At 36.6% G+C, this 22,906-nt stretch overlaps 1 protein-coding gene across 3 annotated transcripts in view; it reads left to right on the forward strand.

Annotated features, from left to right (window-relative positions):
* Positions 1 to 22,906, forward strand: part of LOC149806647 (ATP-dependent RNA helicase DDX4-like) — a 108,756-nt gene that overhangs the window by 75,701 nt on the left and 10,149 nt on the right. For 2 of the 3 annotated variants that reach the window (XM_089956114.1, XM_089956123.1), the window contains exons 6-13: positions 1,176 to 1,241; positions 2,071 to 2,136; positions 6,211 to 6,306; positions 9,292 to 9,593; positions 13,564 to 13,848; positions 14,734 to 15,043; positions 18,229 to 18,328; positions 21,233 to 21,503. In XM_089956114.1, the coding sequence (XP_089812240.1) occupies positions 1,176 to 1,241; positions 2,071 to 2,136; positions 6,211 to 6,306; positions 9,292 to 9,593; positions 13,564 to 13,848; positions 14,734 to 15,043; positions 18,229 to 18,328; positions 21,233 to 21,503 (1,496 nt within the window). The remainder of the gene's footprint in view (positions 1 to 1,175; positions 1,242 to 2,070; positions 2,137 to 6,210; positions 6,307 to 9,291; positions 9,594 to 13,563; positions 13,849 to 14,733; positions 15,044 to 18,228; positions 18,329 to 21,232; positions 21,504 to 22,906) is intronic. The other variant, XM_089956131.1, reaches the window with a different exon arrangement.

Consider the following 22,906-nt stretch of genomic DNA (forward strand, 5'->3'; position numbering starts at 1 on the left):
CAAACAATTCACGAATGCCAATCCTTTCATTACACAGATGCCTCAGATTCAGGACAGGTGCTACAAGTGGTGGTTCTATTTTGACTTGAAGAATCGACCGTAATATAGTGACCTAGAAATGGAAGCAGTGTTTCTAGCTCTACATGGATGTGTCATCTTCATAAGACATGTTGTTTTTGCCTTGGACGTGTTGATAGCAGTGTGCCTCAAGTGGCACTGAGGTTCACATGCTCTTTTGTGTGTTGAAGTCTGGAACCTTCTCCGATGGGCAGTCTCAAATGAAAGCATTCTACGAGTCTGTCCTATTCCAGGGAAATTAATGTTCTGGCCGAAAGCCTGCCCAGACAGGGCTGTATGGTCCTTATGGAATGGTCTGTGCACCAGCTGATAGTGGAAACCTGCTATCACAGAGCAGGGGATTACAAAAAAATATGTAGCTATATCACCAAGGCTAGAAGGCAGTCTGCTTCTGAAGTTTACAATGCCAAACAGAGACTCTTCTCTAATTGGTGCTGTAGGTCTCTAAATATAGTTGCAGACTTTCTTCTGACTTTGAGAGGGAAAAAATGATGTTTTTTTTCTGCTAAGTACTGTAGTCAGCCCTATCTAACGCTAAAGTTATCTTGAGTTCTACCATTGTGTTGGACCACAGAGCTCTCTAATCTTATTGGGTATTTTAAGCTTCAGAAACTGGTATATCTTTCCTTAATTCCAAGATGAATCTTTCACATGGTTTTTTTTTGTTGCTCATCATAAAAAAAAAAAATAACAAACCTTCGAGTGACGCTTTCTTTAAGAACCTTACAATTAAAAACTAATTTTAGTTATATAATACTCTGTTGCTGCTGTTGCTAGTATACCCACCTCACACTCTGCTGACATCCTGTAGTCTTGGTCCAAGTCAGAAAAGGAAGGCATTCCATATTTTAGCTGAAATGAAGGAATCTGACTGGTATGATGTTCTTTTAATTCTGGGCGTCCGTTACAAATTGGAGGAGAGAATATTTATCTTGGGCTGGCAATTTGATCTCTAAATAGGTTACGTAAGGAATGCAGTAGCTGCTGGAAAGTGTTACATAGTTTCCCTGCCACCCCCAAGAAAACAAATGTACCTTTTAATCAAAAATATGCATGAGATTACTATAGCTCATGTGACTGAGCCTTGTTCATTTTAGGTGGCTGCTTCAAATGTGGCGAAGATGGCCATATGTCAAGGGAGTGTCCAAATTCAGAGAAGAAAAGTAGGTGCTGAGTTTAATCTTACAAATATTGCTTGTGTGTTTAGAGATGCTTCATAAGAAATTCATGATGTTCAGCTGTTTACTAGGAGACATTTGTAAGGAAGTCCTTAATTTCTATCCATTTTATTTCAGTCCTTATTTTGATGTTAACACTATTTAAAGATGTCTGTAACAACTCAACCAAAGATTTTAAATATTTTTGAAAGTTTGAATGTAGTTCAGTTAAATTTGGTAATGGGGTAGAAATATGCATGGTATTGCTAGGACTAAACTTTTTTGTCGGTCAGTACACTGATCCAGTTTGCATTAAAGTCGTTATGTTTGTACGCTTCTCTTAAATTGGTTAAGGCATGTTGTGTTGTCAGTCAGTACATTGATCCAGTTTGCATTAAAGTTGTTAGGTTTGTATACTTCGTTGTGATAATTAAGGCATGTTGTGTTATCAGTCATTATATTGGTCCAGTTTGCATTAAAGTTGTCAGGTTTATATGCTTCACTCTAAAATTAAGGCATGTTGTGTTGTCAATCAGTACATCGATCCAGTTTGCCTTAAAGTTGTTAGGTTTTTATGCTTCACTGTGAAATTATTTGAGGCATATGGTGTGCATGGAATAGTGGTAGGAGATTCTCTCTCAGTATCATTTATATTTAAGGGTTATTTATCAGAAAAACAATTTTAATGTTAATGTTTTTGAATATGCCAGCAAGAAGTGACTTTTCAGCAGTACAAAAAACAAAAGCAAAACCTGACAAAATGTAAGGATGTAAATGTGAAACATTGTAGAAGTCATTTTGAAGTATTAGATCTAATATATGCATTGTTTTTCAGGTGGCTGCTACAAATGTGGGGAGGATGGTCACATGGCAAGGGAGTGTCCAAATTCAGAAAAGAAAGGTAGGGCAAGATATTGTGATCCAAACAGCATTGGAAACTTTGAAAGGCAAACATGCTATAGAAGATGTAGTTATTTTATACAAGGGAATAAAATATGGATTATGTACTTTTTTCTTCAATCAGTTCTTGGACAGGGTAATTATTTCTTCGTCCACTTAGTGTTAGAGGGCCAGAATTGAAAAGGACATGATCTCAGTCTGCCACGTCAACCATAGCCAACATACTTAATACTTTCCTTTTTTTGTCCTTGGAGTTATGTCAGTGTTTCTGCACATCAAAATGTGTCATTTTTGTTGTTAAATGTCATTGATTCAATGTTTGCCTCCTTGATTTGGTTAGTGTTTCCATGTTCTTGTTAATTTTAGGGATTTTTTATGTTTTGGTTTGTGAAATTGTATGCCTTACCTGCCTGGTGTGCAAAGGGAGTACATGCATGGATGGCTACCATTTTGTCTTTGGTCAGAACAGGTGTAGGACTTTGTGGAAAGTCACCACATGTACAGGAGAAGGAAGAAGAACCCCTCTTCTTTGTCTTCATTGGATAACTCCATTTCTGGGAGAGTCTGGATGTCTTCCCATGTTATGGAAATTACTGCTTTTGTGGGGCAAGAACATTCTGTAACATCTGTGATTTTGAGATCCTTGATGCACATTACAATGCAGTCAGTGCGAATGAGAGATTGATCTTTGATGTTCATTTGTCCATCAGATTATTCTTGTTGGGTTGATCATTGACCAGTAAATGAGCACCAGTCACTAGATTTTTTTACTATTAGTTTCCTCAAACACAGACACATAAGTGGTTTCAGGAAAGCAATCCTCTTTTGATGTCGCCCTGTCTTGAGAGAAACTGGGAGTAACTAAAGAGTGGGCTTGGGACAATGTCAGTCCATCATGCTAGACTCTCAACGAGTTTTTTGGAGGAACTTTTGGTATTGGTCTCAACCACTTCCATTGTGCCTAGATTCTTTCTGCCTGTCAGGTCAGATGTTGGTGGAGGAGAAAGTTGGATGTTGGATAAAGTGGTGAACAAAGTCAACGTCCTCTTCCCCCCAACCTTGTGTCCTGTTCTCACTGGTGCACAGAACAAGGTTCTCTCTGATCTTTTGTTTGAAAATCGGGTGGGTGGGGGTAAAGTGGTTGGAAAGTGTTAGTAGAAAATAATTAATGCTTATTGATTCAAAATTTCAAGATTGTTGAGTGAACAAATGGAACTTATTATGCAGTATTCAGTTAACTCGAGGCTCCTCAGATGTGTTCTTTTAAATCTTGAAGTTCATACTTGACACCCTCTGGAAACTAATAATTCTGTTTTTGTACTCCACTGCTATTCAATTCCTACATTTGCCTCAGAGGAACTGTAGTGGATAGAGGACACAGAATTACTTGAGTGGGACACCTTCGCCTCCATGTATAACCTTCTTCCATCATTTTCTTTATCCCCTTCTCCATTGTTTGATAGATAGATTTTTCTGAAAAAAGTAATTTGTCGTATCATGTTGGAGTGGTAGTCCTCAGTTAGGATGATTGGAATTTTGCCCGTGCTTAATTTGCAGACAATAACCACATTTTTCTCTCTCTCTCTCTCTCTAATTTGGTGCAGTTACAAATGTAGAATAGCTAAAAGAACTGCACACACCTTTTCCCAGAGTAGAAACTTCAAAGCATAGCCATCTACTTCCCCTGACTGCTGGTCATGGATAGAGGAAAATATACTATTTCAGCAACTTTATACAATGTATATATGCCAACTGACTTTCTTAGATTCAACCTTTTCTACTTAAACATTCTTTGAGAAGAACACTTCAAGGTGGAGACTACCACCTCAGTCAGGAATACCATATGACTTTGGGACTAGGTGCTCTTCACTGGTCTTCTTGCTGGGTACATTCACATACCCATCATTCTGCCACAATTGAGATACCTCTGGTTTTGTGTTGACCAGGAGGTATTTTAATTTCTAGGTGTTCCATTTGGCCTGATCTCCTTCCCTAGAGCTTTTACCCAGGTAATGAGGGCATTTGCAGCCAAATTGAAGTCATTAAGGATTTCCATTCCTAGTTTTTGATGACTAGTGGAAGGTCCTCATTTGGTCGACTGACCCATCTTGATCTAGTCTCAGACCTAGAGAAGTTGAATCTCGTGACTTCATATATATGAAGATGAATTACTCAACAGTCCAGTATAGGTTTGTGATCCTCCAGACAGGATCAGTCCAAATCTTTTCCATAAAGGCTATTCTGGCCAAGACCTATACCCATCTGTCCTACAGACTCATCTGCAGATTTGATTCCCCTAGGGAGGCTATACTAAACCCCATTCCCACCCCCCATCCAATTTTCACCACTGCCTGTGTTGTTGGCTAATTCACAACCCATATCTAATGGGCATCCAGAATCGTACACCTGGACTTTGTTCATTTGTCAGTCCATCAGATTTGGCATGGAGTGCTCACTTGGAGTAAAAGGGGGTAGTTTTTGATAGATTTGGAGTGTGTTTACGTCATAAGGCATCATAGTGGGAAATGTGCAAGTAGTAGCTTACCTTGTGAATCAAGAAGGTACAGCATAAATCTGGAACCACCTCTGATACGCAGTCTCCGTCCACCATATTCTAGGCAAGAGGAATATTGTCATGGACATGTATGTCCATTGGGGTTTGTCATCCTTATGGAATGTTCTCTGTACCAGCCAGTAGCATAGTTTCTTTTCCAGCTGTAGGGGAGACCCTTGGTCAAAAGCCCATTATAAACATCTGAGTGAATCATCCTTCAAGAATCTTACTCGTAAAAGTATTTTCCTGCTCTCCTTAGCATCACTAAGGTGAAGGTGTGATGATCTTTATGCCACATGTTTAGAAAAGGGTTGTTCATGGTTCAACAGCAGTGATTCAGTTTCTTTGCCAAACTGGGTGTCTAAGAATTGGCTACCTTCATTAGCTCTTCATCCTGTTGAGATCCCCAGTCTTGGTCATATCAATGCTGGAAATAAGAGGCCATGAAGTATTTTGTGGCAAAGGTTGGAAGCATCTCTTTTATACCTATCAAGGGCTCTGCTGCTATTCTGGCATCCACCATTTCCAGGTGGGTTGTCCTTACTATCAAGAGAGCTTATCAGTTCCTCATTGAGGGGGACCTTTCCTTCAGAAATAATGGAGCTTTTGAAGTTAGTGACTGTTGCTATTTCCAGTGTCTGTCTTAATCATTCTTCAGTGGATGTTGTGAGATGTTTTGCAGTCGCACGTTACTTTCTCCTGCATTATCTTGTCAAGTTTAGTAGTAACAATTATAACGGTGTCTTAGTGTTTTGACAGATTACAGTAGTGATCACCAAAATTTTAAGTGTCAGTTTATACCAGTTTCTTCAGACCATCAGCATCATTGCAAACTGGCAAATTCTTCAACGCAATAGTGTCAGGTATGGTATTACTGTCATAATGTAGTTTGAAGAGTGGGTTGATAAAATTAATACATTACCCGTCACTATTGCAAGATTACTTCCTCCAACCTCACTCTGATGTCCAAAGTTTAGTTTTGGTCCCAGTCAAAGAGCTGCTGGAATCTGCATGGACCTGTTGTGTGGGAGTCCAACTGGGTCAGTGTTCTTTCTGCTCCAGATGTTCTAGAACTTCCATCTAATGTGAGATGGAAAGTGTGAGCTTGGAAGAGATGAACCAAAAGTGTCAGACAGGTATTAATGAAAATGAATTTGTATGCCTTCTCTCTCTCTCTCTCTCTCTCTCTCTCTCTCTCTCTCTCTCTCTCTCCCCCCCCCCCAATTTATAATGCAGAATCCCATGCTCAGGGTGTGCTTGACAAAGACTACATTAAATGTACAGTATAGTAAGATTACTTGTTATGTTGATGTAAAACACCACGCAGGGCTCCAGCAAACCACTTTTGTTGTGTTGCCAAGGAAATTTTACTACTTGTAGATTACATGCAGAATTTTACTCGGAAAAATCGGTTCTCACCCCAGCAAATTTTTGCTTGTATTTTGGGGATTTTATTAAAAGCAAGGTCTAGTATTGACATTATTTTGATAAAGAAATAAATGAACATCTCTGTTTTTCTAGGAGGAGGTGGTGGAAATGGTGGTTGTTTCAAGTGTGGTGAATCTGGTCATTTTGCCAAAGAATGTCCCAGTGCTGAGAGAAAAGGGATAACATTGGGTATGTATAAAGTTGCTTATCATTCTAGACCTGCCAACCCATGTGACTTGATTTCATAGGGAGCTAACCCTGATGGACTTGGGGATTAGTTGAAAAATATAATTAAAATGTGATTCTTGAAGTAAAATCAGGATACTGGCTTGGTAGTGTTGATTCAGACCTGGGTTTCAATTTAGACTCTATGGAATTGATAAGAGAACCAGACTAACTTTACAGGAGTACCTTGTATGCTTTAAACTGTACATATTTTTTACTGGAAAACATCAGCATGATAAAGTTACGGCTTGAAGAATTTTTCTGAAAATTGTGTCTAGCAAACAATGCATGCTCAAAATGAAAAGAACAGCAAGTCTGTTAAAAAGTTGCAATAGCACAGAATAAAAAGGAACATTAAGAATTTCTTCTGGGAGAAGCTGGAAGGGCAGCATTATATTTATTGGATATCATGTGTTTATTAGAGTATGTCTCATGGTGGGAGAAATGATTGCTGTCTACACAAGAGATCGGGGTGGGGGGAAGCAGTGGATTATGTAAAGTTGAGAAATCCAAGAAGTCCTCAGACTCAAAGGGGTTTCAAACTGCAATTTGTAAAAAATGTACTGGAGGTAATTAAGGTTTTAAGTGTACTACTTGTATAAACTCTGGTTGAACATTGTTTACTGTTGCTGCATCAGTCGCCAGTTACACTTGTGAACTTTATAATTGCATATTTTCCTTCTTAGAAATATCAGTACATGATATATTATTACATCTTAGGGCTTTTCCAGTAAAACATACATGGGGCCCAGGGAAGGCACTTTTAATGTAGGGTACTCACCCATAATGGCAATTAAGAATTTTCTTATCATTTTAGAATGATCTTTTTGATATCAAAGTACCCTGGCATATATTTTTTTTAAAACTGCTTTCCCTAGTACTATGTATGTTTAAATGGAACAGCCTTAATGAAAATTGGTCTAACTTGCAGAAAAATAACAACTGCCTTCTTGAGATGGTCTTGTTAGTGTTTACAAGTGTGGGCCATTCGGTGGAATGGTGAAATTAAAGCCATGTGGTTTAATATGGTCCCATGTTGTGCATTGTCCATCATCTTTATGTTGGCCATCTATTCCTCACAATTAAATATGTTTAGCATCTTGACTTGTTTCATAAATTGGTTTAAATTTGTTAGAAAAGTTTCACCCAGGCCTTTCTTATTTGTACAAATGATTCCAGTACTCTATTTAAAGTAAGCGCTATCCAGGATTCCATTTGATGTAACTACTATGCAGAATTCCAATCCTCTGTCTAAAGTAAATGCTATTCAGGATTCCATTTGATGTAACTAATATTCAGGATTCCAATCCTGTCTAAAGTAAATGCTATTCAGGATTCCATTTGTTGTAACTACTATTCAGGATTCCAATCCTGTCCCAAGTAAGTGCTACACAGGATTCCATTTGATGTAACTACTATTCAGGATTCCAATCCTGTCTAAAGTAAGTGCTATTCAGTATTCCATTTGTTAAACTACTGTTCAGGATTCTAATCCTGTCTAAAGTAAGTGCTATTCAGGATTCCATTTGTTGTAACTACTATTCAGGATTCCAATCATGTCCCAAGTGTTTTTGAGGATTCCATTTGAAGTAACTACTATTCAGGATTCCATCTAATTGAACTAGTACTAAAATTAAAAAAAAGACTGGACAACTGCCTGAAAACCATGAACCAGACATGGACGGAATTCGATAAAAGTGTCCTTATATCAAGACCTTTTAAGCTTTTATAGAAAATGCTGTTGCACCGTGAAAAACAGATCCATTTTCAGCTCTACCTTGATGGTCTGTCATTCAACATCTCTCATCCATTGTACATTCATTAGCACAAGTTTGTTTTTGCTACTTTTCCAGAACTAATAGGATGATTGCAATGAAACTTAGCGCTCATTATTCATCTTATGGTCTAGTTGGTTGTAAGTGAATATGGTGCTGCTTGGACACCCAATATGGCCACCACAGCATTTCAGCTTGATAGAAAACAGTGTTGTCTGTTGCATTTGGCTGTTAAACCACTGCTAAACAGGATTCACTTGGCTATCTTGTCATGTCATGGAGTTCACAACTGCCGTAATGAAATCAAGACTTGGAAATAGAGTTCAACTTTTTAACTCCATTTATACCTAGCTCCATCCCGATAGTTTAGAATATTGCTACACCAGAAGACCTAGTGTAAAACTTGCTGTAACAATAGTGGACCGGGTATAATAATTGCTGCAACACTTTAGTGTAAAAATTGCAATAGCACTCTTGGACCAGACCAGGTGTAAGAATTTCTGTAACATTGGAGGTCAAGTCCTGGGAAACAAATGTCAAAATTTGTGACCTAGTGGTTAGAACGTCTGGATGCATGAGGTCATGGGTTCAACCCCGGCCATAGTCATACCAAAGACTTAGAAAAATGGTACTAATAGCTACCTTGCTTGGTGCTCAGCATTAAGAGGTTAGTGTTAGGACTGGTAAGCCTGGTGTCAGGATAATGTGACTGGGTGGGACATCATGCCACATGTCCGCAGCATGATGCCCCAATGCTGGCATCACTGTAAACTGCCACACTGCAGACATTATAGCAATATGACTGAAAAATTGTTAAAGCTATGTTGAAGCACTATTATTAATGAAACATGATGCATTTACAGTAATTATGGCAGAATATTGAAGCTCACACTTCATTGAATTTTGGACAGAACCACAGTATCTATATCATATCAATTAAGTCTTATGGTAGACACTCATGTTTGTCAGGTAAATTATTCCTGATATTGTTTTTATGATATAATCTATACAACTTTTCAAATTTTCAAGAAAGTTTCAAAATATATTAAGCCCTTTTGTCAGTCACTGTCATTACCAGGAGAAATGCAGATTTTTTTCTTCATTTTCCCCAAAGGTCGGTTTTGATGACCACCTTGAATTTTGTTAAATACTATGGATTTGAAATTCCTTGCAGACAAGGGCAGAGAGGCTCCCTATGTTCCACCAGCACCAACCGAGGATGAAGAAGAAATTTTTAAGTCCATAACAAAGGGAATCAACTTTGATAATTTTGACAAAATTCCTGTTGAGGTAACTGGACAAGATGCACCTTCCAGCATAAACTCTTTCGATGAAGCAGGGTTATATGATGCTTTTCTTCAGAATGTCAGGAAAGCCAGTTATGAAAAGCCAACACCTGTACAGAAGTTTTCCATTCCAATCATTATGGCTGGTCGTGATTTAATGGCTTGTGCCCAGACAGGCTCTGGAAAAACGGTAAGAAATTTTCCATTCCAATCATTATGGCTGGTCATGATTTAATGGCTTGTGCCTAGACAGGCTCTGGAAAAACGGCAAGACCATTCAGATACAACTTTATTTTTATTTTTAGCTCTTCAGCCAGTAAATCGTTTGGTGGAATCGTCCTTATAAAAAGATCAAAATAGCCTTTCAGATGGTCTGTTATCTTATGTCCATCCATCCATTAGCACATTATTGCTACTCTTAGGATACTTGGAGGATTGCTATAAACAGATGTGCTTGCAGGCTCAGATCAGACAAATCGTATTTTCACACTTTGCATGAGAACTCAAATTTAAGGTCACGCTTATCAAATGTACTTCACAAAATACAATTTTTATTTAACTAAAATGCTTGTCGCAACATAAGCCATGCTACCAGTTGAAATCTTGATACGACATTTGTCATTGTTAGGGTAGGCAACTTTGCACAGCTGTTTACTTTGGTTTGACATAAATAGCTGCTCAGCTTGATTCATTTGGCACATTGAGCCTAGGCATATTGTCATAGATTTAACCTCAAATTCATCCAGCAAGTTTTACAAAGGCACGTTTAAAATATGGGCTACCTAGAAAGCCCAGAATGCTTGACTGCCAACATGGTTCCTCTTTAGATGATGATTTCATTAGGCTGATAATCGCTCTTGATAGCAATAATGAAAATGATTTTAAAAAATTTTTAAAAGTACAAAGCAGTTTGAGAGCAATATTCAGGCTCCCATCATTCTTTTCACCATGCCCAATAAACATTTAATATAACCATATGATACTTTCTGTCAAAATCAAGCGAGTTCAGAAGGCATGTATGATACTTTGCCTTGCTCTAAAATGCTGGGAAAAACCTTGGCTACATACGAGGTCAAAACTGATTGGAGCACATGTTGACAAGGCGGAAACTAACTTGGAACTATACTGATACAAACTGCATGTGAAATTGTTGCCAGCTTACTGTTTCAATGCAAACTAATTTCACAACCATTTTGTAGATGCTGCCAGTCTATGGAATTGTGGGTTTCTCACAAAACAATTGTTAGTTGCACAACTTCTAAAAACCAACCGGGGAAAGGTCATGCAAAATATTTGTGGTTCCTGCAGTTTGTTGTAGCCAGTGTGTTGTTAAAGATGAAAATTAAATTATGGTTGGTCAAATTAAGCCTCAATCAAGTTGTACTAAAGTAGATTTAGTGTTTGAATACAAGCATCTGTATGCTTGAGATCTGCAGTGTTTGCAGAAACTATCCAGTGGTTCCAATTCATTTGTCTTCTAGAGGGGTATAACTAACGTCCTTTGATCAGCAACAACAGAATTGTATCGAGTGTAACAAGCAGCCAGTTTTATGAATATTGAAACAGACAATAACCGATTTTATTTACGGTAGGATTGGCTGCTATATAGACCAAATGGAAAGTTCTCATGTTCTGACGCGAACTTAAGTTTTACACAATTACGACACGGAGAAAAAATGAGAAAAAATGAAAATGGACCAATATTCTGAGACGCGTGGTTGATTAGCTACAACTGGTTAAGGAAAGAACCAGAAAGGAGGGATGCTGTGTTTTGGGTCTGATGATGTCATTGATGATATTACAGATTCTAATTCAGACTGGTCATCAATGGCAGCAACCGATTCTGATGCCCAGCCTCTACTTGTCTGACTGCACAGTAAGCATTATTGTATTGGCAGTTAACAGTGGCAGTGTTGTGCTGATATAAAGATCTTGTTTTGTGTCCTGTATTTTCCTGGTTTTATCACATAGTTAACTTTCTTTACTGAGGGTAAATATTTATGTCTTCATGCATTTACTATCGAGGTTCATAGTTAGTCTAGAAAACTTGAGGAAAAATCCTAAGGTTTAATTTGAAACTAAAATACCTATAAAAAGCCTAACCTTTAGATTTAAAAAAAACGTATAAATTAAACGAAAACCTGAAAAAGTCTTCAAACTGAATTGGCAGTATAAAAAAAGGTAAATTTTTATACAAAAAAGCCAGCTCTGCACGATAAAAAAAAGTAAGCCGCACCAGAAATAAATTACACACAAAAGGGATAAAACATCAAGCAAACAAGAAGAGCATATCCTCCACATTCGACTAAACTGTGAGTATAAATGTACATTATCTAAATTTCTCTATCTCAATTATAGTGTCAAAAATAATTTTTCTGAAATCACATTGAATTTGAAGCAAGTCGAGACTATTTACCAGAACAAAGGAAAATACTGGGAACAAAAATAAAAACTAGTGAAAGGGTTTAATTGTCTGAAATACTCACTATTTTAGCATTTTCTAGGATATATATTTATTTTAATTACTCTTTACTTTTGCATAATTTTGCTTTATCATTATTATCAGAGACTTCATTATTTATAAGGGTATTAAAAGGGAAACAACTGTCATAACTGTAACAGTAAGCTTACCTCCCCTAATTTCAAATGTACAGTTTATATAGAACTGTTTAAGGTGCTTACCTTTTATTACTTACATGGTGGGCTCCATTAAAATTAATAATGATAAAACTAATTCAGGTTTGAAATGTAAATAGAATTTGTGTTGAAACTCTTCCGACATGCTATACATTGCGGTACCCTGAATGCCTAGAAAGTACAAGCAGTATAAAAATTATGGCATGACAAAGGCAGAATCAAATTACAATAAAATATTTAATATATTCTTAATGATATATAAATGTAAAACTTGGTAGTTTTTATTTCTTTTTTCTAGCGCCTGATTCAGGAAAAGTAGTTGCCACAAAATACAAATTCTCAATCATCCTGTTCAGTATTGTCTACTACTTCAGCATCAGTGCAAGATCACGTAGCAAAAGAAGACACATGAAAAGCAGAAATTATTTGGACATTGCATGCAATAGATAAACACTACAGCTTTTAATCCAGTTCTGGAATAACAAAATTATTCCAGTACATGTTAGTCTTTCAGACAGGAAAACATCATATTTGGCTTCATTTTGATTGGCTCCATATTTTACATCTCTTTTGGAGGATCTGATAAAATGTGAAGAGTTTGTTTTGCTCTTTGACGAGAGCATGAATGTTGTCCTTCAAACAAAAAAAATGGATTTGCATTTGGACGAGGAAATCATGATTTGAAAAAGATAAAGATCAGCACTAACTTGTGATATAGGAACAATGAGCAGTTTAGCTGATGACTAAGCATTAAAAGTTGAATGACAGAGGAACCTTAATTTCATCGGCACATCGAATAGCTTAAGGACAGCTGTGGAAAAAAAAACTGGAAGAACAGTTGGATCTGGACAAGCAGATCAATGATAAACTAGAAGCATTGAAATATGTCTGAATGTTGCATGACACTTTGTGCAATGTATATTGCTCTGCTTTTGTATATATGTATGTATATATGTATATAAATGATTTAAGCTTTCAATGCTTGTTCATTAAGTTCATCTAGATATTACCTTGCCAAGGTTGTGTGTATGAAAGTCTGAACACGGTCCAAATCTTTAAACCTAAAACTTTTCAAGAAGGCCTTAAAAAAATGGCCTAAAATTGTTGGAACAGAAGTCACTACTAACCCTGTACTATTGAATCAATGCTTTCATTTTTTTCTAGAATGAGAATTAGGACCAGTTGGTTATGGACAGGTCCATAACATTTTCAAGTTCCCAATACTGTGGGATTAAAAGACTTGGGCAAGTTTCAGATGGATACAAATTAAGTGCTTTTACCAGTGTGTAGATCAAGTCTTCTAATTGACAGATTTGTGTAATTGTGAAATTCTTGGCAAGATGGGTGTTGTATTTGAATCCAGCCTGAAAAGATTGGTACTCTGTAATTAACAAACAATTCTCCCATATTTAGCAAATGGATAAGCAATATCAAAAAAAGAATCTTTCATGAAGATTGTGTATAAGAATGTTTGTTTTGACATACTGTTTGTGACGCATTATAATTCCTTTTTGTTCGTTCAGGCTGCCTTCCTGCTGCCAGTGCTAACAGGTATGATGAAGAGTGGGCTGACTAGTAGTCAGTTCTCCACTGTCCAGGAGCCCCAAGCTCTGGTAGTGGCCCCTACCAGAGAGCTTGCACTTCAGATCTTCATGGATGCCAGGAAATTTGCACACGGCACAATGCTGCGGTCAGTGGTAGTTTACGGTGGAACATCTCTTGGTTACCAGATGCGTCAGTTGGAACAAGGCACACACATTCTTGTGGGTACTCCTGGCAGATTACTAGATGTGCTTGGAAAACAAAAAGTGAGTATTTTTTTTTTCTTCATGTGACTACTTGTTATTTCGTTTTAAACATCCATATCAAAATTGTATGCATATGTAACGTTTAATAACACCTAGTGACATCACAGATATCAAAATGTCATGCAAAGGGAAGATGATTGAGGCATCCATAGCTTTTGGCCCAAAAAAAATACTTTTGGGAAAGAATCCTTGGATGTTTCTGCTCTGCCATCAGATTTGTATATATTACTAAGATTTTTTTTTTTTAAAATGACTTCTTGAAAATAACTCGAGGGAATTGGGCTAAATTTGACAGAAAGCATTCTGGCATGAAGGCCTTTAAGTTTTGCTCAAACAAAAAGTTCACATAAAGCATCTAGGCAAAAGGCCTTTCTAGTTGTCTGCCATCCATTATGGCTGCCATTATTAAAACCTTACTCTTCAGAAAGCCTAATCTTAAACTAGATTGCTTGGTCAACTACCCTTGCTTTTGGCTTTTTAATGAATTCAGTAAGCGATCTAAGACACTTGGATTGCTTGTTTTCTGATATTGTCCCAGATGGATCAACGTTGGATTTATATGACCAACATGACATTTTATGATGGCAATCTTTTTTTTTTTTTTTTTGGTAATATTTGTTTTTAAAACATTTTTACACTGTGTTGGGTAGTATGGTGAATCAGACTGTTGACTCCTTTGAAGAAATGCTTAATTCTTCAAATTGGTTCTGATGAAAAAATAACACATTATAGTTGGGTTATCAAGTGAGAAATGCCCATGTATCCTTTATTACAGACATGAAATACAGTCAAATGGCCCCAGGCAACTTGATCATTACTTTGTTTTCAGCATAATGAAAATATTTGAAATATTTTTGCTCATGTTTTACATGCTTTCTTTGGCAGGTCAGCTTGGAGAAAATAAAGTATTTGATTTTGGATGAAGCTGATCGGATGTTAGATATGGGATTTGGTCCTGAAGTCCGCAAAATTGTGGAAGACTTTGGAATGCCCCCTAAAAATGAGAGGCAGACATTGATGTTTAGTGCAACATTTCCAGAGGAAATTCAAAAATTAGCTGCGGAATTTCTGCATGACTATTTATTTCTTAGTGTAGGTCGTACAGGTGGAGCAAATACAGATGTATCACAGATGGTTTGTGAAGTGGATAGGCAGCAGAAAAGGCAGAAACTATGTGATATTCTCACAGATATAGGTTTGTTTTTATTTGTAACAATGTTGCTTGGATTGTCAGTCTGTAGGATAGAAAAAATGCTTCATGGATGTACACCATTGATATATTTCTCACTGGATGTTATGAACATGCTGAGAATTTGACTTGCCCCCTGCTACTCACACATGCATTTATCATATTAAAATGGAGGACACTAATCAGGTCCTATCCATTGCTCCATCCTGTCTTTTCGTCTTTCGATCTCTCTGCTCCATATTCGTTTCTTCATATTAAACCAGTACTCTAATAAGATGATACTTTCTGTTGAATCCCTGAAATCCTATGTTTGTACTTGCTTTTGATAAAGTTTAAGAAATAAATGTGGTTGAAAACTCAATTTCACACCCTGTCACCAGGAAACAGCATGGTTTTGGTTGTCATAACAAAATTACATGCATGTGACTACATTCAGGTTTCTATTTGAAAGTCAAATTCATGTACAGGTTATTTCACAATAGAGGGATTTCTTGAACACTTGAAATCTTTCTCTGCTCCACAATGAAAAGACAAGGTGTTCCACCTGAAAGTTATCCCACTCTTGTGTGATATGAAAAGAAAACTATTGCATAAAATAGACAATCTGACCTATCTCTTCTGTCTCCAGCCACTAAATTGTTAGTTTCAAGTTTCTTTTGCAAAACTAACATTGAATTAAATAGAGCAATGAGCGAAAGTGAATGCTTGGTATTTTGATGATAAAAAAGGAGCTTGATTCTCAGTATTTCACAATTTATGTTCATCTCTTTGATCTTTTGTATTGTACCATATTAACAAAATCTGCAAGCCATCAGTGTTCTCAATATTTTGATTAAAGAAAGACATGATTCTGATGTCTTGATTTATCAGGTTCCAAGAGAAACTTTCTGTCAGACCTGTTTTATGATAATGAAGATACAGCCTCACTTAAAGGCTTTTACTACCCATACATGTGGATTCTTGTAATTTTGTTACCTTTTCTTGCATGGTTATTTTTAGCTTGCCAGGCCAAGTTGGCTTATGGCTTGGAGTATACCTTGGGACATGCTGTACCAAAACTATATTTAAGGTGGTTCCCCTAGAAATTATGTCACTTTGATAACAACCAAAATGGAAATGGTTATCTTGTCCAGAAAAGTAAGGCTAATGTTGATGAAACTTGATGTGATTTCTTCATAGGACAAGCTTTATAAAATCATCCATTCTGGCTCTTAAAGCCTAGGTATGACTTGTATAGCAACCATTTGCAAAACTTGTTTCTTCTGAAGTGCTTTATTAAAATTGTGTTTTGATTCCCCTAGCATTTGTAAGTAAGACCTACTTTTTATTTTTCTAAAATAGCTGTGCAAATTTTGAATGCTTGTTGGGACAAGCTGTATCAAAATTTTGTGTGGGATAGCTTCCCTAGCAATAGCTGTGTTTCCTTAGCAACTTGGTAGAAAACATGTTTTTAATTTATCCAAAACAGTCGAGCTAGTTTTGATTAAACTTTGTAGGAATGTATATTGCAAGGCTGAAATGGTTAACAAAATTTCCGAACATTACATCAGGGGTCGGCAACAAATGGCACACATGGTACAAGGTAGCACATCAAGAGCTTTTGTGTGGCACGTAAAGGGCAGCCAAAATCTCAAATTTAACAGTGTTACTCTCTTACTGGTGGCACACGCTCGTTCATTTTGCAATTAATCTGGGAAAAAGTGGCAGTATAATAGGTTGCTGGCCCCAGCATTACATGATACTCAGGAACAGAAACAATGCTGTTTAACAAAACTGATTTGAAACTCAACCATTCCTCCAATGAGGGTGTAGGTTGGCAGCAATTTATGTTAGTAATTGACATTACAAGTGCCATACCGTTGCATGTCTTGTACCTCTTATTATGTCTCTGTTGAATAACGTGCTTTGGATTGTTTTGTGCTGCTGTGTATATGTACATAATGAAAATTCTTCCCAAGTTGTGGATACAAGGAACCATATGTATTGTCTAGACCTGTATATTGGCAAACATCAGATGGACTATGGAGTGCTGTCTCAAACAAGGAATTTCATTTAAGTTGAACTACAAATGCTGGATTTAGTGAAAAATTATTCTTTAGAATGTGGTTTGGGTGATTTCATATGATATACAAGATGATTCCAAAAATTTGCAACATTTGTTGCAAATATAATCTGTAATACAATTTTAATGAAATTAAATACTTGTAAAGTAATTAAAAAGTGACTTTTATTGACTCGATCAGTAAAATCTGAAATCTAAGATTTTGTGCAAAACATTAAAGTCAAATGAAAATAAAGAATTCCAATGAATGGACAATATGCGGATGTCCACTTAAGTTCTATACATGTGGTGGATTATAAGTGGGGACACATTGGTTCACATTTAATATGTGGCCTAGTTGAATTGTGAAGAGAACTGTCAGTACTGTCAAGATATCTTCAGGATGGGACTGAAATGCCTGGGATTGAAAGAAATCTTCTTAAAGGTTTTCACAATGATGGAAACTTTTTGGAGTTGATGTTCAGTAGACAGAGGGGTTACTCTTCATTGATATTAGTTTCCAAGGCATATTAGTTTCCAAGGTACTTAATCTTCAGCTGTATCTGGAACTACAGCACGACAATTGTCAAAATAGTAAGGACATCCATCAGAACCCTAGATGGGACTCCTTGTCCTTACATCCATCCACACAATGTTCTTATGCATGTTCTTACCTTCATCCATACCTAGATTTGCCTCATTGTCCGTGTGCATCATTCCACTCCCTGGATTTGCCCCATTTTCCACATGCATCATTCTACTTTCTGGATTCACCTTGTGTTTATGTGCATGTCCTTACCTGCATCCACACCCTGGATTCACCTCAGTCTTTGTGGTCATGTCCTTACATCCATCCACACCCTAGATTCACCTCAGTGTTAATGTATTTTACTTGCCTAATTAAAATATGGAATCAACAAAATGGAGTCTCTTGTTTTATCAGATTATAAAAACTATGTTTTACCAAAAAAAAACCTAGTTAAAAAAAATCTGGGCAGAATTTAATCATGCTATATCATTATGGAAATGCAAGTTCCTACTTATCATCCAGTTATAAAATTTGATGGTTTCAAACCGATCTATGTATGTTCATTTGATCTATAAAACACACCATATTACTAGTTTATTTGAATGCATTCTTTCCATGTAGGGTCAGAGAAGACCTTGGTGTTCGTGGAGCAGAAGCGAAATGCAGATTTCCTGGCCTCATTCCTGTCAGAGAGTGGTTTTCCTACAACAAGCATTCATGGGTACATTTTTATGTGCAATTTCTCCGTTAGATATTTTGGGTTACTGTGAAAGAGATGTTAAATGCTGAGAACCAACACAGAGAACTCGTCCATGTTTAACAGATATACTCATCACCAACCTGAGTGTTTCAGATTGATTGTAGGAGCAAGTTTTGCGCTCTCACGCCATTACAGCTACATGTATTTGTGCTGGTTTTCAAGTAAATTTGATTGTGTATGTAGAATCAGTGGGTGTATATGTAGAATTGGTGGGTTTGATGCATTGTTTGAATACCTGAGAAAGCTCAGTGCTGCACTATATATGGTACCCATATAGTAGAATGTCACTATACAGATGAGAGCCCCTTGCAATGAAATACATTATAATTTTACCAATAGTTCTTGACCATAACCACATTATATAATTGGCAAGACTCGTAAAATTTATTTTAAAAAGTTGTTTTGCCAGATGAAGAAATAAGATGGGAGAAATTGGGGAAAAGGCAAATATTTTTTTAAATTGGCAAAGATTAATAATTTGATTTAAAATATAAATTGTTAGTCTTAACTGTGATTATCAGCATTATTGTTTTTATGCACAGATTGTCGTATCCATTTGTTAATATTAAAGAAATACAATGTTGCTATTTAAAAATGTTAATATCTTTAAAAATAGGTGTGCACCTTATACTGATGAAAAATATATTAATAGCAATATCTACACATTTTCAGGCATCCATTTCACAATAACTTTACCAAAACAATGAATCTTAATTTTTATTTTTCGTATTCTCTCTCTCATTCATATATATATGTCTAATTTTCCTGATTCTGGAAACAGACATTGTTGCTTCTAAGAGTGGCTTTGTTTGCAGTACTTTGAATAGTACTGTTTAGAGATGCATGCACACACGTACACACACATAAATACAATCACCAGTCTTATATAGTTGACAGATTATATGTGCAGTATTTTCTTGTGTTAAATGACTTGGTTGCATATTGCAGTGAGGTACGTAGCAAAATGGCATGTTGTGGACCCTAACCAATGTTTCATTGTACATCTTTTTGATATTGTGGTTAGTCCTTAAAAGAGACATTTTATGTTTAACCTCATTGATGTGGTTGAATCTATTTCATCAAATTCCTCTTCTTCATTGTGTTCCAAAAAATCGCTATATGATCTCATCTGCCATCATTTCAGACTGGTGTGTAATCACTTGCGCCTTTTGTTCTCAAACTCTGGATGGTGTTGATGCTTAGCATTGTCTTTGGACAAGGTGTCATCCTCTTCCCCATCCATTTTTTTTACCTAAACATTTTTGAAAGTGTGAACGATGATGCTTGGATCCAGCTAAACCCATGCATCCACCAGCCACTGTTGGTGCAAGTTTCCTCATTCTTCCAGAATGCATAAAAGAGTGTTGGTTGTTACCACTTAGTCCTTTTTTTTTCGGAGCATTGTTTTCATTGGCTTCTTGATGCAGACATTTAAGGGCTGTAGCACCAATGTCAATCACTAGGAATCTTGCCCAGGGGGGCCTGGTTGTTGGTCTTTCGCAGGTCCTTGACATGGACTGACTTATGGCGTTGGACAGTGTCCAGAACCAGTAGACCATTTCTGTGTAACTACCTAACCATTATACACTTTTCCTTGGAAACCTTGAATATAACAGGATTTTTGCTTTTGAAAGTCAAGGCAATGAAATTCTTGAAAATTGATGTTTTAGTTTAACTCATTCGGCCCTAATAAGGCGTGATGAGGCTGTACTGTATTTCTGAGCTTGGCAGCATCACGGTCATTTAAGATATGCCAGTATGTGTGGTATTACAAAGATGCAGACAGATATAGCTCTAAAATGATACCAAATAATCTGGAAGTTCTAGTTGCACTACAAAATACAGAGAGAGAAACCTAATTGTTTTTTTTTTTTTGTTTTTTTTTCCCACCCAAAATTGGCTCATGATCAGAATGCGATTTTGTGGATTTTAGACATTTTGGCCTCAGATCTAAGGCAGACCGGTCTGAAATGCACACAGGTATACCTTTACAAAAACTAGGATAAGGTGAGCATTTGGAATAAAGAGCGGTCTCCATATGAAAATGATGGGTCCATTAAGCAAACAAAAAAAAAGAAAATGATGTTTCTAGTATAACTAGGCATTAGTCTCATGGAAAATCTGTTGAAAGCCGATGTATTCAGAATTGGCCCCCCAAATGTCTTTCCTACGTGCATTTCAGGTGAAAACGGCAAAAACCTCTCGGGCCAAATGAGTTAAGGTGCTTTAGAAGACCTTGGAGCATTTTTGTAACATTTTTCATGGAATATCCACATGATTAGTTCATCAATGCATTTTTTAAATTACATTTTTCATTGAATATCAGCATTAGTTCATCAATGCATTTTTTTATTACATTTTTCATTGAATGTCAGCATTAGTTCATCAACAATCTCAGGCATGTGAAGCTCAATGAAGGTCTGATTTAATGGATTCTTGTTCCCAATTCATGATTGAAAATTGTATCAATTTGTCCAGAAACAATGGAAAAATGAAGGATTTAATGATCCATTGTATAAGGGGGATTAACAGATACTTGAGAGAATTTTGAATTTTATCATTATTCCTACAGGCCTTGGTGGTCAGACTTCTTTATTTATATTGTCATTCCATATACGAGTCTCACCAGTCAAACTTGTGGGGGAAAAAACTGCCTTACTGAGAAGGTCTTGGCAGTCTGTATTAAAAATGTCATTAATTACATGACCCTTAACAAAAAATATTTTGATAAAAATAAAGATAAAATCAACATAACATTTTGTCTCTTTTGCCTTTGTTAAAAGGAACATTTGTTGCACGCATAAAATTGTAATATTAATGATAACTTCTGCTTTAGTGTGTAAATTATTATTTTGCTTTTGGCAGAGATCGACTTCAGAGAGAAAGAGAAGAAGCCCTTAGGGATTTTAAGACTGGACGGGCTCCCATTCTGATAGCTACATCTGTAGCTGCTCGTGGGCTAGATATCCCAGCAGTAAAATATGTTATTAATTACGACTTGCCACAGACAATTGAAGAGTATGTACACCGCATAGGGCGAACTGGACGATGTGGTAACTTGGGAGAAGCAACTTCCTTCTACAGTCATGATACTGATTCTGGAATTGCCAAAGCTCTGGTCAGAGTGCTTGTAGATGTAAGTAGAATTGTGTTCTTTCTAAAACAATTTGTGTAACTTAGACTCTCAGACTGGCTTTTAAAGAGCTTATTGGAGGGTCTGTCTGTTCTCCATTGCCTCATATTGGCCCATTGGTTAAGTTTATTTTCTCTTATAAACTATGTGAAGGCTTTCCATGAAACTGCAGATATTTTCATCCAATGATCCACTTGGTCTTAAATGACAATGGGTTTTTTTTTGGACATACAGTATAGCCACCTTAAAAATCTTCCTATCATCACTTCTTCAGAATGGAGTCATATCAGCATGATTTTAACTAAAATGCTTCTGACTATTAGACATGTTGGTTGATCAGAAATGAAAATGATTTTGAGCTGTCATCATATATTGCTGCCATAGTGGCCACTTTGAAAATCTTGTTGCGATTCCTGCTCAACTGAAAGTCATGTTTATCAGTAAAAGATTTAAGATATCTAGTTGGCCATCTTGAAAATCTTGTTATTGGATTAGAAAATGGACTGCCGTTCGTTTTCAGTCAAATTTGTAGTCTAAAATGTTGAATCTCAGTGGAATTTTGGTGCTAAACTGTTACACTGTGACATATAGCTTGAAGTATTGGTTTTAAATCTTAAACAGGTTACAGGAGAAATGGGAGATTGTTGTCCATTGTATTATGTGTCAAAAAATGATACAAGCCCCTGTGAATATTAATACAGGTTTGGGGACTGGTTTATTTCAAGTAGGGACATGTTGATTTTACAGAAAATTAAATCCTTGCTTATACAATAGTATATAACTTTGAATTGATGGAAAATGGTTTTTGCTGCACACTTAGAGTTTTCCACCATCTACTTTTTGGATGGCTGGATCATGGAGCAAAAAAGGTCCGTTTGCTTTTGGGGATTAAGGTCACTGAAAAAAGAAAAATTGTTTGTGCACAATAACTGGTCATCATAATGGTGACTAGAAAAAAAAAAGATTTTGTACAACAACTTTTTATTGTGTTCTTTTGAGCAAACTTTATGGATGACTTGTGGTTATCAAGAAACCATAGATTCTGGGGTATAAAGGACAGAGTTCATTGTCAAGGCAAGTCTCGTCGGAAAATAATGGTTGCTGAACATAAGGATTAGTTCAAGTTGGCATATTTTGAACAAATGTCAAGGTCATTGAAACTCATTAGGGGCCTAAAGGTCGAGGTAAGTCTATACTGAAAAATAGTATCTGCACATGAGGTTCAATTCAAGGCTGCATTCAATAACCAAAGGTTGAGGTCTTTAAGACTGATTAGTCAGTTTCCAGAATTGCCATACCCTACTATTGGCTACTATTAAACGTGGATTGGGCATGTCATGTACATTCGTTGTTTAGCCTATGATGACACAAGCTTTTTGGCATGCTATATGCTTATTATTCTGACT

This window comes from Sinohyriopsis cumingii, chromosome 1, assembly GCF_028554795.1.
Source record: "Sinohyriopsis cumingii isolate HCF-2022 chromosome 1, ASM2855479v2, whole genome shotgun sequence".
Classification (NCBI taxonomy): domain Eukaryota; kingdom Metazoa; phylum Mollusca; class Bivalvia; order Unionida; family Unionidae; genus Sinohyriopsis; species Sinohyriopsis cumingii.